The sequence below is a fragment of the Urocitellus parryii genome, chromosome 6 (genome assembly GCF_045843805.1).
Source record: "Urocitellus parryii isolate mUroPar1 chromosome 6, mUroPar1.hap1, whole genome shotgun sequence".
In the NCBI taxonomy this organism is placed as follows: domain Eukaryota; kingdom Metazoa; phylum Chordata; class Mammalia; order Rodentia; family Sciuridae; genus Urocitellus; species Urocitellus parryii.
In genome coordinates, this window is record NC_135536.1 from 36,230,365 (window position 1) to 36,247,606 (window position 17,242).

Genomic DNA, 17,242 nt, shown 5'->3' on the forward strand with positions numbered 1-17,242 from the left:
TAGTCTCAAATATGAAATAACTTTATTCTGCCATACTACATACTACCTCTTCTTTAAAAATATCATAACCATTTCTATCTCTATGCCTTTGTCCTTTCTAATAATATCCTGTGTTTTCTCTCTTTTTTTTAATCAGTACTGAGGATTGAACCCAGGAGTGCTTTACCATGCCTAGTCCTTCTTTTGAGACAGGGTCTCACTATATTGATGAGAATCTTGCTAACTTGCTGAGGCTGGCCTCAAACTTGCAATCCTCCTGCCCCAGCCACCTGAGTTGCTCACATTATAAGCATGTACCACTGCACCCAGGTCAATATATATTTTCTTGACTGGCTTTTGAGAAAAAAAGATACTGACAATTCATTTAAACAAGAGTGTCCCCCTCCCTGTTGGGCACAGTAATTCCAGTGGCCCAGGAGGCTGTGGCAGGATGATTATGAGCTCAAAGACAGCCTCAGAAATTTAGTGAAACCCTAAGCAATTTAGTGAGACCCTGTCTGTAAATATATATGGAAAAAAGGGTCTCAAATGTGGCTCAGTGGTTAAGCGTTTCTGATTTCCCCAATACCAAAAAAAATCAGAAAAGCTTTCCTCTTCCTCTTGGCATTACAGTCAGGGAAAAAAGAGCACTCAGACTAAGGAGGACCATCTGAGGGTCTATTACTTTCATATTTGAGGAGAAAAGAAGTCCCTGAAGGACCTTATTAATAATTCCAACATGCTGCCAGTGTTAATTTATTGAAAAAATTTTCAACTCTCCATCCCTCTGATGGTAAAGTCTCAGCTAGGAGGGCATCTCTCCAAGACCTATTTCTGAAGCCCAGATCTTGAGCTGTGTGGAGGTAAGACTGAACTGTGTTAGTGGCTTCTTCATGTTCCTGGTATGGAGAACACACCCAATCATTTGATCTCTGCTACATGATATGTGGTTCAGAGATTGACAAAAGCTGCCTCACTTACATCATTTCAAGAGTTGCTGAAATTCAGAATCTCAGGCCTCATCCCTAACAATCTAATAACATGCATGTAAAAAAGTTTCCAAGCCAGGCACGGTGGCACATGCCTGTAATCCCAGCGGCTTGGGAGGCTGAGATAGGAGGATTCCAAGTTCAAAGCGAACCTCAGATAAACAAGGTGCTAAGCAACTCAGTGAGACCCTGTCTCTAAATAAAATACAAAACAGGGCTGGGGATGTGGCTCAGTGTTTGACTGTCTCCGAGTTCAATCCTTGGTATCAAAAAAAAAAAAAAAAAGTTTCTAAGTATTATAATGCATATCATGGATAGATAAGCATTGGTTTACATGAAATGGCTTTCTCAATATTGTTCTGAAATTAATGAAGAAAATAAAAATTAAAAAAAAATTTTTCCCCCTCAAAATTCCCTATGGGTCTAAGAATAGGATCAAGAAAAATAGGCACTGAGCAAATCAAGATCCTAAAATTAGACTCTAAGGTCCTCCATTTTTCCTCACCTTTCAGGAGACGTCTCTCTCATCATTACATACCTCCCCCAATCTATTTTCATTAATGAATCCTACATTAATCAAAAGAGCTGGAAACTTCCATAAATTCTTAAAGTGTTGAATAGGCGGCACCCCCTACTACCACTGATGACTAACAGCAGTGATAATATTCAAAATACTTGTTAAATTACATACTGGTTTAATACATCTACCTACCATCCACATCTTATAAATATAAACATGCTCTCCTGAAAGTATAAAAAGTCTTAAGTGGTTGCCAAATAGCAAAGGCTATTATTTATAGACTTCTGCATGAGATACAATGCAAAATTGTGTGCCTAGTATTTTTTACAATGTGAAAAAAATTAATCTTGCCTGAACCAATCCCACATACTAGGTTAGAGATCTTGATAATATGCTCACTTATTATTCTGCACTGCCTTTCAAACACTTAGCACTACTATAATTATGTAATTATTTGTTGAAAGCCCATCCCCTTACTACACTCTTAAGTTTTCTTACAGCTGACTTGGCTTTTTCGCTAGCATTTTCCTGGGGCCTGGCACATGCCAGGTATACAATAGACACTCAAAAAGATTTTTTTTTTTTTTTTTTTTTAAAGATAGAGTGAGAGAGGAGAGAGGGAGAGAGAGAGAGAATTTTTTAATATTTATTATTTTTAGTTCTCGGCGGACACAACATCTTTGTTGGTATGTGGTGCTGAGGATCGAACCCGGGCCGCACGCATGACAGGCGAGCGCGCTACCGCTTGAGCCACATCCCCAGCCCTCAAAAAGATTTTTTGTTGAATAAATTAATAACTGTATCGGGTGCCTAATTGGAGGAATGACTGGATGTATAACACATACTATACACAATTGATAAAGAGATCAAAGTAAATTGTGACCTGCTAAATTCAGAAGTACAAGAGACTGAAGAGGTAGATGAGTAGAAAAATCATACTGCCTCAAAATGCTAAAAAGTTAACACAACACATAGGTGAAAGCAGACTTCAAAAAAGACATAATTCCCCTGAAAAACAGGTGTCAAATATCAATGTAATGGAATTTCCCTGAGACTTTCATGAAGGTTTAGCATGAAAGGAGGCATAACTACCTCCCCCCACCAACTACGCAGGATTGACAAAAAAGCGCAGCGGGGAGGGAGATACGTACTGGGCGAATGTCTGCTGAGCTCCAGCTCTGGTCTCTCCAGGCTGCTCTGAAAGTCAGGAGGCAGCAGGGAAGCCACTCCCCCAGGATGGATCATCTCATCCTCCGACTCAGCTGAAGCTTCTGCAAAGTACAGATTGGGTCGGGGCAGGGAGGGAGTGAAGGGCTCAGCATTTGGGAATATGTAGAGGAGTGAAGGATGTCAAGCAAAGTCATAGATACAGAGATACACACCAAAAAGAGCACTGTACATAAAGGAAAAAAAAACTCCCTAGGATTAAGCTCTACCTCATCTAAATGGTAGTTAAATTTACTTATAACTTTTCCTATTGGCAGGAAACCTAACAAGACAGTCAAATTAAGTGTCCTTTCCCTGACAAAGTAAATATAACTCACTTGTTTTCATAAACTACAAAGCAAATGAGCAGCAGTCTCAGCCTTATTCCTGAAATTGCCTAGTTAGACAGGCCTATCTACATTGTGACAGGGATAAGAATAAAAAACTTGTTATAAGTGACAATCTGGGCTTACCTTCAAGTTCTGCAGCTTCTCGAGCTTCACGTTCCAAACGCTGTCTAAGTAGCTCCTGCTGCTTTTCCAGATACTGCTTTATGAAACTGTTCTGGCTCATTTCCTCGCCAATCTGTGAAGCGGAAATGGAAAAAGATGATCTAGGAAAGCAAATCAGGAAAATGCAAGGAAGAAAATTTCACAGAGCAAAGGTCTACTCCATAAGCGGAGTCCAAGAAAGAAAACAAAAGTGTTAGAAGGTTGTTCTCTGACTATTCCTTTATTAAAATTCAGCCTTGTGAGTAGCAGAAGATGGCAAAAAGAAGAAGACATTTTTTATTTTAAATATTTAGTTCCCAACCAAGAGTGATGCTGGTGCACAACAACTTAGAAAGAAGAATTCCTAGAAACTATGTCCTTTCTTTGGTGCTAAGGACCAAACCCAAGGCCTCATGCATGCTAAGCTCTCATTTTCCCAATTAGTTACATTCTCAACCCAAATTATGCCTTTTAATCTAAATTCTTAGACAATCTAGAACATTCTGTAAAGATATTCCAAATTAAAACTGAAAGGATAAGAACACTACTATATCCTTCAAAAGATCAAGTTCCCGGTTGGGGTTGTGGCTCAGTGGTACAGCTCTTGCCTAGCACAAGTGAGGCACTGAGTTTGATCCTCAGCACAACATAAAAATAAATAAGGAAAAAACGTTAAACAAACAAAAAAAAAGGATCAAGTTCCACCAATGTGGGTGCAGTGGTGCACACCTGTAATTCAGGGACTCTGGAGGCTGAGGCAGGAAGATGATCCAGCCTCAGCAACTTAGCAAGACTCTGTCTCAAAATATAAAGGGTTGAGGATGTGGTAAGCACAGTGGTAAAACATCCTTGGGTTCAATCCTCAGTACCAAAAAACAAAACAATAAAAAAGTTCAAGCCCTACCAATCCATCATGTTGTCAAACATCTCCAAAATTCAAGTATATTATTTAAAATTATGAAATCAAGAGACTAAAAAAAGAGGGATGCGCATTCAGCACATAGGCAGAATTCCATTTTCCCAGTACCACCAAAAACAAAAACAAAAACCCTCACTACATTTCTTCCTGGAGCAAAAAGAAATCCTTGGAAATAAAATTTAGAATCCAGGGATTTATTCCTTTTCCCTTTTTTTCTGTAACACAGATTTCCACATTTCTTTTGTCCAGTTTTTTCTTTTCATGTCCTCCTCCCTAGAACCTTTCATTTTGTGAGCGGGCAGGCACTGGGGAATGAACTCAGGAGCACTCAACTACTGAGCCACATCCCCAGTCCTATTTTGTATTTTATTTAGAGATAGAGACAGGGTCTCACTGCTTAGTACCTCGTTGAGGCTGACTTTGAACTCACAATCCTTCTGCCTTAGTCTCCTGCCTCAGCCTCCCAAGCCGCTGGGATTACAGCACGTGCCACTGTACCCAAGCCCTAGAACATTTCTTGCTTAGCATGTCCTATTAGAACATCAGAAAAAGCAAAGAAACCCAAATAAATACTTCCTATGTTATTAGTCATATTTCTTAAGCATAATAATGTTTATTTTCATCTAAAGTAGAAATTAATCCCTTGGTATTCAATGGACAGTGATAAAATGTGGGCTGCATGTATTAGAGAATAAGCATGTTTGTTACAAAACTTCAAAGACCAAAATGCAACTAACAGAAGGAATACAATTGAAATTGATTAGTTTATACAGTTTTTTTATACTTGTAAAGATACCAACTAAACCTCTGAAAACCGGCTAGATCATGATACTTACAGCTTAATGAGATGGTAACAAGGGAGTAGGAAGGTTCTCTTATTTTCCACAGTATCCTGGGACTTCATCTAGCACTAGGGTTGCTCAACACTTCATTAACAAAGACCTGGGTTTTTCCTTTAAGTGTGTGACACATTATAATGAGGGGATTTTAAAAGCTGACAGGATCCCCAAGAAATTTTGCAGTCTAAGAATTTTTGTTTTTAACGACGGAATAATGTCTTTAGAGGAAATCTTATGCAGAAGCTCAATATAGAAAGCAAATAAAAATGGTAATTTGGTTTAAGAGAAAAATAAAAACTAATTTGGTTTAAGAGAAAGACACAAACTTTGCTTACTTCTGAAGAAGGTATCTTCTTTGGTAATCCATAAAAGCAGCTACACATAATTCCAGAAGATCAGTTATGAAACTACAGTTCTAGTCCAACCATTGCTCATAGTACAGGTAGGGAAACTGAGGAAACCAAGGCCTTCCAAGTTTAAGTTTCTTCTCCTAAATAGCAAAGCTATTAGTGATGTTTAATAGTGACCACATATAGTTAGTAGGTACCAACAGAAAGGGTGGGTGATTTACAGAGATTGGATTTTTGGAAAAATTATGTCAACCAAAGTTCCTGATCAGCAGGTATTTTCCTACACTGTCCTACTGGTGACCTACTTTTTACATCCACTACTTTTCCCAAACCAATGGCAAATAAATGATGTCAGATGCTTATACTACATTAAGCCATACCTTTTGGCACACACCACTTCAAACTAACAGGTTAAAACTAACAGGTAGCTCCTGATTCTGTTTTTCACCCCAAGCCCTCGTGTAAAACTGGGCTTGTTTAGAATTCAATTACCCTACTATGAGAATACTTCCAACCAAAGGAATTTAGGAAAATACTGGTGAGAAATTAAGCTTCAAATATACAAAACCAGGTCATTCCATGTGTGTCTAATCTCCAAACAGCCCATTCTATCTAACAAACTTTCTTTCTTACCTGGGAATTTGGCTGGAATGCAGCATGGGGTGTTGAATGTTTCTGTAAATTTTCTAGCATTAGAGCCTGGTACAGAGAAGGGCAAAAGTCAGAAACCAGGGGGAAAAAAAAAGGAAGAAATCAAATCTCCACCCCTTCCACAACCTTTTCATTAAATTCAATAACTTAAATACACATTTAAACTGTACTTCTTTTATGAAGCCCTGAAAGCTCTTTATTAATATTGTTCTCATTCATATTCTGAAGACCCTTAAAGGTGGCCTTGGTTACCCCTCCTAATCTACAAATGTCAAGATACAGGCATACAGACAATCAGTGACCTGGTTATATCATAAATCAGTGTTGGTGTGACAGACTAGTATTACAATCTCAATATCTTTGCACTTTTAACTAGAGCCCCTTCTAAAACTCCCCATGCAGGTAAGAACATTTCAAATACTCAAACAAGCTTTGAATACATAAAACCAACATGGGGCTGCTGTTTGGGGCCTGAATGAATTACTTGGATCAGTTACCCAGGACTAGAACTACTTGAGTGAACTTGTATATTCCAGCAGAGTGACACCTAGACTTATCAAATTTACAAAAATTTCAAAAAGAAGGCTACATTAGAAAATGACCACAAACCCTGTAAACTGTGGTCTGACCTAATCCACAACCACCCACACAAAACCGTCAGCTTCTGTATAAGCAACGGTCTGCCGAGTCAATCCTTGAGCTAACTTAGCCCTAATGGGTACTACCTGCCACGTATCCTAATGAACTGTAATTAAAGCCAAGACACTTCATCTTCCCTCCATTTTCACCAAACCTATACCCACCAATCCATCTACCTACCTCAAGACAAGCCCACCCCCATGTACTCAAATCGATTCAAAATCTCCAACATATACTAACCTGACTCACTTTCTCTCAATATTCACCAAATCCTTATCTACTCAAATTGCTTCTGGACTCCCTATAAACTAGACACCCCACTATCACCAAGTGCCTTCAAATCAGGGTCTCTTCATCTCACCTCCTAATCTAATCAAGCAGACATTTTTTACTCTATCCCAATCGTATTCTTGCAGATACAGATACCAACCCCAGCTACCCCTCCGCCAATTGTACCCCTAACTCGGATCCAGACCAACTCGCCCCCCTCAGGCCAGCAACGCTGGTGGTTGTAGTGGGATTTAACTCCTTCTGCAGCGCATGCGCCGAAACCACAGACACAAACAAGGAGGGGGTGGGGGAAGGAGGAAGGAGCTTAAGACACTCCAGGAGAGTAGCGCGCACCCTCCCATTTTGGGCTCGCGCTGCTGCCGTTAAGGCGGGAACCGGCGCGGTCTCTGTTCCAGCGCGAGCCTCACCAACTACCGTGCGCGCGGATCCGCAGGCTCGCGCTGGCGGCCTGAGAGAGCTCGCGCGGAGCCCGAACACTGCGCCTGCGCCGCGGCAGAGACTAGTCTCTACCGGGTCCGCTCCCCACCGACATCCAGGCAACGCCGACTTCTCACCCCTTTGAGCCGCTTAACCAGGGCACTCTTCTGCCCGCTCTTGGCTAGGCCTCGCTGCTCTAGTGCGGCCTTCAGGTCGGTCACCCGCAGCGCCTGAAGAGGCTTCCCGTCCAGAGTCACCTCCTCCAGCTCCGCCATCTTGCGTGAGGTACTCGGGTCCGTCCCGACGGCTTCGGGCATCTTCGGTAATTTCCGCCAACGCCCTTCGAACGTACCGAGCTGACCCCGCCCACTGCCATAGTCTGCCCCTCGATTACCGCTCAAAGCTCCCCGGATTTTTCCGGAACTGCTCGGGTATTTCCGTCTTCACATCGGCACCAATCGGTTCTTTGCCTCCGCCCTGCAGTTTCTCCTCCCTCACCCTGCTTTGAGGCTCGGTTATATTCGCCTTGCCGAGGCTTTAAATCGAATCTATTCGGAAGCCCTCGACTCTGGCATGCCCGTAATCGGAGATATTCGGTCATCTCCGGTCTTGGAGCTGAAGCGCTGGGGCTCTTGGGTGTTTGGGGCTGGTTCGAGACCGGAAGTGCGTGGGCTGCCGGGCTGGCCCTGTTTAGGGATTTCAGGAAATATGGAAGCAGCGGCTGTAGTTGGAGTCAAAGAACTCTTGTGACGGTCTCCGTGTTCTTTGAGATTCCAGGAGGTAAGAAAGGAAGAAGTCCTTACTTGGGTCATACTCGGTGTTTGCCGATTACCTTAGTAGGGCAAGCCTCGTGCTTCCTTATGCAAATAACTACCGTCCCCCATCTTCCGAATCCCCGCCACTCCATCTAAGGAATAAGTTACTCGTGGCTTCCAAAGCGGGCTAGAGGCAGCACTATATCTTTGGACACAGATAGTGTACTGACTGATTCATAACACTGAACTTGAGTTTGCTGATCCCGAAATTTTCCCTTTCTCGTTTGGCCACTTTGAAAATGGCAGTCACCTTGAACAGTGTTTGGATACTTGAACTGATGTTAATTGTTTAGGGGTTCCTTTATTTGTCACTGCAAATCTTCCAACTTAAGAGCAGAAGAAACACAAACAGCAATATAGGTCATGGACAAATAATTTAAGGTTTTCATTGCTAGAAATTCAGACTGTAGTGCTGGAAACTACTCAAATCAAATTGATCGTTCGATTGCATTCAGGTGTAAAATGAATAGGAGGTCACCTATAGGTACATAAAGCATTAAGGAGCCTGCCTGGTGGTACACATCTCGATTTAGAAGGCTGAGACAGGAGGATTACAAGTTCCATGTCAGCCTCAACTTAGCGAGACCCTGCCTCAAAATAAAAAATCAAAATGACTGGGGATGTAGGTGAGTGGTAAAATTTCCCTGGATTTCATCCCCAGTACCACAAACACGTTAAGAAACACAAAAACACATTAAGGAAAATGGTTCAATGACAAATTGTCACACATCAGTATAACACTTGTTAGATCCATATAAGTCAACAAACCAACTTGTTTTTCAGACCCTTGAAGACCTGGCTTCTCTTGGTTTTCTAATTTATCTAATTTGGGACAAGGTCCTCACTCTGCTGTTTAGTGTTCCCTTGTGCTTTATAGAAAATATTAAGGGGATCCTGGATTCATGGATAATATGAAGTTCTTGCAAACTTCAGAGACTATATGCATATTGCAGAAAGGCCCTTTCACACTATATGATGTTTTCAATGTTTTTGTTGTTGATGTGACAGGGTTTTGCCGTGTTGGCAATAAGAGTGTATAACAGTGCTTTTATGTTTCAGGATGCCACTGGAATCATCTTCCTCTTCAATGCCACTATCCTTCCCTTCTCCATTACCCTCAGTACCAGACAATATTACCAACTCTTCCCCTCCCCCCATGTCTTACATCACTTCCCAGGAGATGAAGTGTATTCTTCACTGGTTTGCCAGTTGGTCAGGTCCCCAGCGTGAACGTTTTCTACAGGACCTGGTAGCAAAGGCAGTGCCAGGAAAATTACAGCCACTGCTGGATGGTCTGGAGCAACTTAGTGTATCTGGTGTAAACCGACCACCTTGTATCTTTGAATGTCAGCTACGTCTTTGGGATCAGTGGTTTCAAGGTTGGGCTGAGCAGGAACGCAATGAATTTGTCAGACAACTGGAGGTCAGTGACCCAGACTTCGTGGCAAAGTTTTACCAAGCAGTTGCTGCTACAGCTGGTAAGGATTGATAGACATTCAGATCAAAGAAAATAACCACAGCTGGTGGAGTCAAGACCATCTCTCCACAGTGACTCAATTCAAATGTGTCACTTAAAGATTTGGGGATAGTATCTCAATGAGCTGACTGAACTTACATATGAGTATAGGTATGGTTACTTCAACGTTACCAGCATTTCCTCTGGATTCCTAGTGAAATTGTTTTCCATTTAAGCAGATCCAAATCAGTCTCCTAGTTTGCTTCCTTCCAAGAGATGTCAAAACCTCATAAATGTAAATGACTTTTGCAACTGTAACTGAAAGGAACCTTCATGTTACAACTGAAGTCTATTGCTGGCTCATGAAGGATATAAAGTAGAATCCTTCTATAGAAACAGGCGAGAAGAATAAGAAAAAGTGTTATTTGGGGGAGGGGTACTGGGGATTAAACCCAGTGTTGCTCTACCACTGAGCTATACTCCCATCCCCCTCTCCCTTTTTTTGAGACAGAGTCTTACTAGGTTGCTGAGGCTGGCCCCAAACTTGGAGTTTTCTTGCCTTAGCTTCCCAAGTTGCTCATTTATGAGCATATGCTACCATGACTAAGGAAAGATATTTTTATAGTTTGGTGGGATTCTGGTTTTACTACCCTTCCCATACTCTAGCATAATTATGCAACATCCCAACCACTGGGTCTCCCAGTGGAGATTTAGTAAAATTATGGAAAATCAGGAAAGGGAGATAATTAGTTACTCCCTCCTTCACACTGTTTGACCCCAATTAGCAATGAAAATTGATAAAATACCAAATTGTAATGAACTTTTTCTAAAGCACACATGATATTGAAGTCTGTAGCAGATGTGTCTGTTGTTGCTCTACAATAGTATGTAAATAGCTGGATGTGGTGTTACACATCTGTAATCCCATCTACTAAGGAGGTTGAGGCAGGAGGATTGCAAGTTCCAGACCAACTTAAGCAACTTCTTGAGACCTTGTCCCAACAAGTAAAAAGGACTCAGTAGTAAAGTGTCCCTGAGTTCAATCCTTAGTACCAAAATAACAAAAAGACAGTGTGAAAATAAGTGATACTTTACAGGTTAGTTTATTTTTTTGTACCAAAATAAATTTTTATAACCATGAGACTCTAGTTTTTCACCCCACCCCTCCATTGCCAGACTAGTATGAAGTTGATAACCTGGAAGGAGGCATTCCAGGGAAAGTAGAAAGGTGTACATAACAGATTTTTCCATCTAGTTGTGTCTTAAATAATCTATGCTACACCCTGTCATGTTCTGGGTAACATCATGCTTCTTTTGTTCATCCAGTTGGGTCCCTTGTGTATCATGTATCAAGTAATGTTATGGGGCAGATGGTCCCACCTGAAGAGTTGCTTGTTTCTGATAGGCCACAATTCCTGTTGCACCCACCAGAATTAGCAGCAGTAGGCAGAGTCCCACAGACAGAGTGATTTGGGTCGTGGAAGGATTATGGTCCCAGGAAACCAGCAACCTAGGAGCACAGAATGTGGCCAAGAGTAATGCCTCAGTTTAGGAGGTGAAGGTTTACCATTATATTACAGAACTCATGAAACCCTGCTTCATTCACGCAGTAAGTTAAACAGGAAATCTATAAGAAGGAGTATAAAACCTGAATGTAGGAATAAGACCAAGATCCATCAGCAACTTAAATTGTTGGAAGGAGATCTGTTAGGGAAGTGCTTAAGGAAAGAATCAGATTCTGTTATTTGGATAACATCTCTGGGTAGATGTTATGTAAACATCTAAGGGATCTAGGATTCTTCAAGATGGGGGAACTCTATTATTTGTTGTGAGGTGTCATAATGATCCGTCCAAGGTGATCATGTTAGAGATCCTTATTTTCTGAAATACGTAGCCATGTCTAAAACAATATGCATTAACATGCTTAATAACTGCAATTTTGAACATCTGGAGTCCAGGGATTCAAAAAATTGCTTGGAATATTGTCTTACTTGATATATTCTGTGGTAAAACTGGCTTCTCCATGATACACTTCTAAGGGCTTCTCCTGAAGAGTCAGGGTGAGGGCCTTGTACAGCATAGCAACCGAAGGCCCTTGGCAGCCAGGGGATTTCCACATATGCACAGTGAACACCAAACTAGTGGTAATTGATGGGCTATGGAAATAGCACCTAAATGGACATTTGAGTCTCTTAATGGAGGAATATTTCCTGGAAGAGTGTATGTCATAAAACAGGTGTAGACTTAGGAGTAAGAACAGAAGGTCTTCCGAGGAGAATAAAGAACTTGAATGTTCTCCATGGCCCACTGTATAAATGGCCTGAACTGTTCCCTTTACCTGCCAGTGCCACTTCTGTTCACCAGGGCCTGCAGTACTGCTTCAGCCAGCTCTTCTTTCTGTTCTTCCTGCAGTGTGTGGCCTGGGGGTCCAGCTAATCATAAAGACAGCTTGAATAGCACTTCTTGGGTTGAAAGATTCACAGGTAGAGAAGTAACAGAGTTGTTACCTTCATTGGCCTGACATAGCCGACCTTGGGGACAGTAGAGAAGACCATGATACCCAGGTATCTGCAAAGAAATTCATAAAAGGCTTAGTTAATAGCCTCAATTACACATTCAAACTTTCCTTCAAAGGAATACATTCTAGAGTCATGGGCTCAGTACTTGGTTAAAAAAAAAAAATGACTATCACAACAGGTTGTACAATCCTACCAACCATACCAGCATTTCTAACTTCTCTTTGCCAGTGTGCCACAACTCTTCCTCTTAAGGTACCCACCTGAATAGCCTTTCCTGGACGACACGAGACCCAAGGTGATCCCTCTACTTGCACCTCATATGCTCCTCTTTGGGTACATTGATGTAAATAACAACGGCCAGTGAGCTTTGCTTCCTTGAGATTTGGGATCTGAGAGGGATGGCTGGTCTTATCCCCAGGGAGCCGTTGTAAGGTGAGGTTGGCAAGGAAGCAGCGACTCTGGGAATGGTAGATCTCCCCATGGGGATTCTCTGTCCCAGCTGGGAGCCCATTTTCCTTCTTCCAGCATTCACTCTGAAAAGGCAGAAAGTAGGAAAGTGTGTGCTTTGATTCCTTAGAAGTTGACTCCCTTCCAGGTATACTCCATTGTTAACCCAGCTCACTGGTCTACTCACTCTGTTGGCGAGGGGCTTGTACATGCGGCAGCCTTCCAGTGTGGGGTCTGAGGAACAGCTTCCCTTGTCCAAGTGCAGGTAGTGGCAGCCCATCCCACTATGTGGAAGGAATGGTAGAGTGACACTCAAATTACAGACGGTTGTTCCATCCTCTCCCACTCAGCACACATACCTGCCAGTACAGAAGAAGTCTGAGGAGCTGGTCCCACATGTGGTCACCAAGCCAAATTCTAGACCAGATCCTAAAGGAAAAGAGAGGAGAGCCTTCAACAAATGAAGCCCTACACATCCCTCAACACCTCCTATGCACAGCCTGAGTTTTACCTTAGCAGCAGATGATCCCTTCCAACCTATCCCACTTCTCTCAGAGCTAATGTGGGTCATGAGTATTACTCTGCAGATCTCCCTTATTTCTCACCCTTGCCCCACAACAGCTCCTCTGCAGCACTGTGGTTGACCTGATACCAGCCTGAATCTTGGAAGGCAGCAAGAGTGACTGAGTCAAGTTGAGTGCGCTGGGCACCATTGAAGGTAGCAGCCATTATAGAACCCTGGAGCAGTCTGGCCTCCCAGTGTGAGGATGAAGGGCCCTGCTAGAGGAGGGAGCAGATAGCTGGTTGTGTCTCGCTACTCCCTCTTTCTTCATCATCCCACGGAGTTATCACTCTTACCTCTTCTTCCAGGGGAACACCCAGAGAAACCCCTAATACTCCCAAGTGTTTGGCCAGGCTGTGGCTAACAGTTGGGGTGGTGAGAAGCAGCTGTCCCCACTTATCTCGCCTTGTCACTTGTTGCCTTGTAGAACAATTCTCTCTAACTGGGTACAGAAAGAGAAGATGGCAATATGAGGAGATGAAAACCTAGGAAGTGTGAAGTACAACTGAAAGGAAGGAGGTCATAAGATGGTTAATTCCCTCTGGTTGACACTGCATAATTCTCTCCCTCATTCCTCCCATTTACTGTTGAGTCCGGAGGGGCAATCCCGCCACTTCTTGAAAAGCTGTCCAGAGAAGCCCAGGATATGGAGCAATTCATGAAGTGTGGCCTAAGGACAAATGACTTTAGTGAAGGGGACTGGATTTGCAGCAGAATTAACCAACAGATTCTATAGCCAAATCTACCCATTCAGCTGTTTTAAAATTTCGAGATGGGTCTTGCTAAGTTGTCTCCAACTTGCAATCCTCCTGCCTCAGCCTCCAGAGTAGCTGACATTACAGGCACGTGCCCCTGTGCCCAGAGCCATCGGCTCCATAGAGCATGAGGTACCTTCTGTCCCATCCTAAGTAGGTTCTTTACTTCATGGGAAGCTGTGTGACCTGTGTCCACTTCCCCTGCCCCTCCACCCATTTGCTTGTCCTTAATCATCATGCACCAATTACCATTACAATGTCACCATGGCTGAGGCTGGGGCTGACAAAATGTTGGGCACAGTAGACAATGGTACCAGCAAGGGGCCTGTCTTCTGAGTCCAGCTGGCAGCAGGCAGAATAGGCTATGATAGAGGGCTGCAGATGGGCCAGGAGAGGGTAGGGGTGGAAAGGAAGAAAAGAGATAACAAGATGGAGAGAATTCCCCTGAAAATGAAGGACCTGGAGACGGTAGAACTCTGAAGGGTGTAACCAAGGCATGGTTTGGTGAGTTCTTAGCTCCTGTGCAAGAAGCACAATTTAATAAAAATTGTATCAATCCTCTCTACTTCTCCTCATGAGATTTAAGATTAAGGGAGGCACAGCAGGGTGGAGAGATTTGACTTGAACCTCACCTCTTGGTGGCACCTGGAAGTGTGGGCAATCCGCACATATAGGAGAAAATCAGTGTTCTGGACCCCAGGCCCATCTGGCTGGATCAGTTGTGGGGGACCCTGCTCTGGCCACAAGGTATAACCATGAAGATGGGCATCAGGTATCTGTAAAGGAGTCAGATGTGGCATCTTGCTCAGCAGAAGGATATGGACAGTGGGAGACTAGGTGCTAGGAGGAAAGGAGAAGAGTATCACTGTCTTAGTGCCTTCCACCCACCCATGAGAATACAGATTTCTGCCTCCAGCCACCTGACTTGCTTTAATATATTTTGGGGTTGTGGTAGAGAGGGACCAATTATTCCACATTGTTATCAAAGCAGAATTGAGTAATTCTGATGCTAGAGGTCCTGGGGAGGTCTAAGAGATCTTCAGATCCCTAAGATTGGAAAGTCTCTTACCTTTGCTCCCAGGCAAGTCTCTCCTTTGTACCCTAGGTTCAAGAGGCTGCACCTGCCAAGAGTATCCGTGTTGAGCTGGAGCCATTTCAGGTATGTTGAAGGCTTGTTGTATGTTCTGCTGGTAACATGAACTCACCTGTGGTAGTTTGGGGTATCTGGGTCTCCCCAGACAGCATGACAGTACTGTGTAGGATCTCGACTCAGAAGCAGGGGTCCTTGCACTGGAGGGACTTAATAAGATGAGGCCAATTCTGCTTCAACATCACTGAGTTCAGTTTGGTGCTGGTCTTGGCCCTCCCTCCCTCTCTGGTCCCCTCACATCTCCTTACTCACCTGCTAGGACACCATGGATTCGCTGAGTGGCCTCTCTCACTGCAGTCAGGGCTTGGGATCTCCCTCTCATTACATCCCCCTCAGGATCCCAAGCTCCATCAGATGTAGGCTCTCCTATATAGTAAGTTTGGATTCGGAGGGGTTGAGGATCAAGGGAGTTGGGGAGGGTGAGGTAGGAGGAGCGAAAGTCTGGGGCCATTTGGGAAAAAGGGGGCCTGAGAAGGCTCACGGACTTCTGAGTCTCGTCATGTAGACATCTGCCTGTGGCTGCCCCAAGGAGGAATAGTAGCAGCATCTTCTATCAGTAACTTTCTGCAGTCTGCCCTGCACCTTGTCTTCTGTTCCCTTCTTCCCTGATTCACTTGTTTCTGCCTTTCCTGGCTTTACTCTGTCTCTACATCCCCTCCACCACTCTTGTTTTTCCAGGATTTTAGTGTTGTTGACTAAATCTACAGTTCTCTGCTAGCAGGTTGGATATGAACCACAAGGACCAAAGCCATCCTCTTCTGTGGGTGCCTGAGGTGCAGTGCTGGGGGAGGGGAGTGTTATCTTGAGGCCTCTTCTGATCTTTCCAGGGATAAGTCTTCCTTTTCCACTGTGGCACCCTTTCCTAACCCACTTTTGTCTGACATCCTAATTCTCCTGCCTTTCTGAGTAGAAAATCTTGAAAGCTCTCCAGAACTAAAAAATTTGGTATCAGCACAATGGTGGTGGTCTGGGCACTCTGCATTAATGCCTGCACACAGGTGGGTAAACAGGCCTCTGCACTTCACTAGCCTGTGTCAGAAATGGCAGGCTTCTAACTAAATTGCAAGACTTGAAGGTATCTCTTATATCTGTGTAGGTCTGTCAGTAGGTGCATAACAAATATGTGTTAGTTGACTGATGCATTCTATGGGAGGCTGTTGTGCTAGGTCTGTGAGACTTCACAGAACCTTCTTAAAGGCCTGCAGGGTAAGGAAAATAAACTCTTAAAATGGACACTAATAGTTGTTCAAAGCTGTTTTTAAGAAAACTTGGAACTCTTTGTTTTGTTTTTCTCATTCTGTGCTTTCACCTCCTGTCCCTTGCCCCATTTGGATACCCCCTCCTCCCCTGCCTGGCTAATTCCTACCTTTCCTGCAATCATTCTGGGAAGCTTTTCTTAACACCTCCAACTCAAATTTCATACCTGCCAGAGATGGAGGGGGACCACCTCTGCAGGAGGGGCCTCTCCTCCCACAACCAGCTTGTCATCCTCTGTTTAAAGGGTTGACCTAGTGTCTCTCCCTCCATGTTTTAAACTGCTTGGAGTACACCTGCTTCCTATCAGGCTCTGGCACAACCCATAGAGTGGAGCCTTCAGTGTGTGGATAAAGGGGCAAAACCTACTAATCCCATTATTAACTTTTGAGGAAGAGGGTCAGTTTTAGCATGGTGTTGCATACCTGTAATCCCAGTGAGCCTGGGACAGGAGGATTACGAATTCCAGGTAAACCTCAGCAAGACCTGTCTCAAAATAAAAAATTTAGAAAAGGAACCAGTGTGATGGTACACGCCTGTAATCCCAGTGGCTTGGGAGGTGAGGCAGGAGGATCGCAAGTTCAATTTAGTAAGGCCCTAAGCAAGGCTCCAGCACCCCTGGGTTCAATCCCCGGTACCACATAATAAAATAAAAAATTAGCCAGGCACGGTGGCACATCCCAGCGGCTTGAGAGGCTGAGACGGGAGGATCACAAGTTCAAAGCCATCCTCAGCAGTGGCAAGGTGCTAAGTAACTCAGTGTGACCTGGTCTCAACAAAATACAAAATAGGGCTGGGGATGTGGTTCAGTGGTCAAGTGCCCCTGAGTTCAATCCCCAGTACCACCCCCCCCCCAAAAAAAAAAAGGGCTGGGGATGTCTTCAGAGGTGAAGTGTTTACCTAGTATGAAGGAGGCTGTGGGTTTCATCCCCAGTACCAGGAGGAAACAGAAACACACATACACGAAAGGGAGGAGGATGATTGTATTCAGAG

At 43.6% G+C, this 17,242-nt stretch overlaps 4 protein-coding genes across 4 annotated transcripts in view; 2 read left to right on the top strand and 2 right to left on the bottom strand.

Annotated features, from left to right (window-relative positions):
• Nucleotides 1-7,616, bottom strand: part of Acin1 (apoptotic chromatin condensation inducer 1) — a 36,336-nt gene extending 28,720 nt beyond the window's left edge. The window contains exons 1-4 of the mRNA XM_077800275.1: nt 7,429-7,616; nt 5,927-5,992; nt 3,168-3,279; nt 2,640-2,759 (exon numbers count right to left, since the gene is read on the bottom strand). Coding sequence (XP_077656401.1) covers nt 2,640-2,759; nt 3,168-3,279; nt 5,927-5,992; nt 7,429-7,608 — 478 coding nt within the window. The 5' untranslated portion in view covers nt 7,609-7,616. The remainder of the gene's footprint in view (nt 1-2,639; nt 2,760-3,167; nt 3,280-5,926; nt 5,993-7,428) is intronic.
• Nucleotides 7,617-7,686: 70 nt separating this feature from the next.
• Nucleotides 7,687-10,669, top strand: C6H14orf119 (chromosome 6 C14orf119 homolog). The gene is made up of 2 exons (XM_026406054.2): nt 7,687-8,071; nt 9,166-10,669. The coding sequence occupies exon 2, from the start codon at nt 9,167-9,169 to the stop codon at nt 9,593-9,595; it is 429 nt and encodes a 142-aa protein (XP_026261839.1). The 5' UTR covers nt 7,687-8,071; nt 9,166; the 3' UTR covers nt 9,596-10,669.
• Nucleotides 9,509-17,242, top strand: part of Rnf212b (ring finger protein 212B) — a 145,435-nt gene continuing 137,701 nt past the window's right edge. The window contains exons 1-2 of the mRNA XM_077800278.1: nt 9,509-9,584; nt 14,951-15,004. The gene's annotated coding sequence lies outside the window, so the exon portion shown is untranslated. The remainder of the gene's footprint in view (nt 9,585-14,950; nt 15,005-17,242) is intronic.
• On the bottom strand, nt 10,917-15,542 carry Cirop (ciliated left-right organizer metallopeptidase). Its single transcript, XM_077800277.1, is given in 14 exon segments — nt 10,917-11,072; nt 11,554-11,733; nt 11,901-12,130; nt 12,342-12,614; nt 12,716-12,812; nt 12,888-12,957; nt 13,134-13,305; nt 13,387-13,532; nt 13,676-13,760; nt 14,095-14,220; nt 14,478-14,621; nt 14,915-14,966; nt 15,051-15,144; nt 15,248-15,542. Coding segments are annotated over 14 exon segments (2,115 nt in total). The 3' UTR covers nt 10,917-10,921.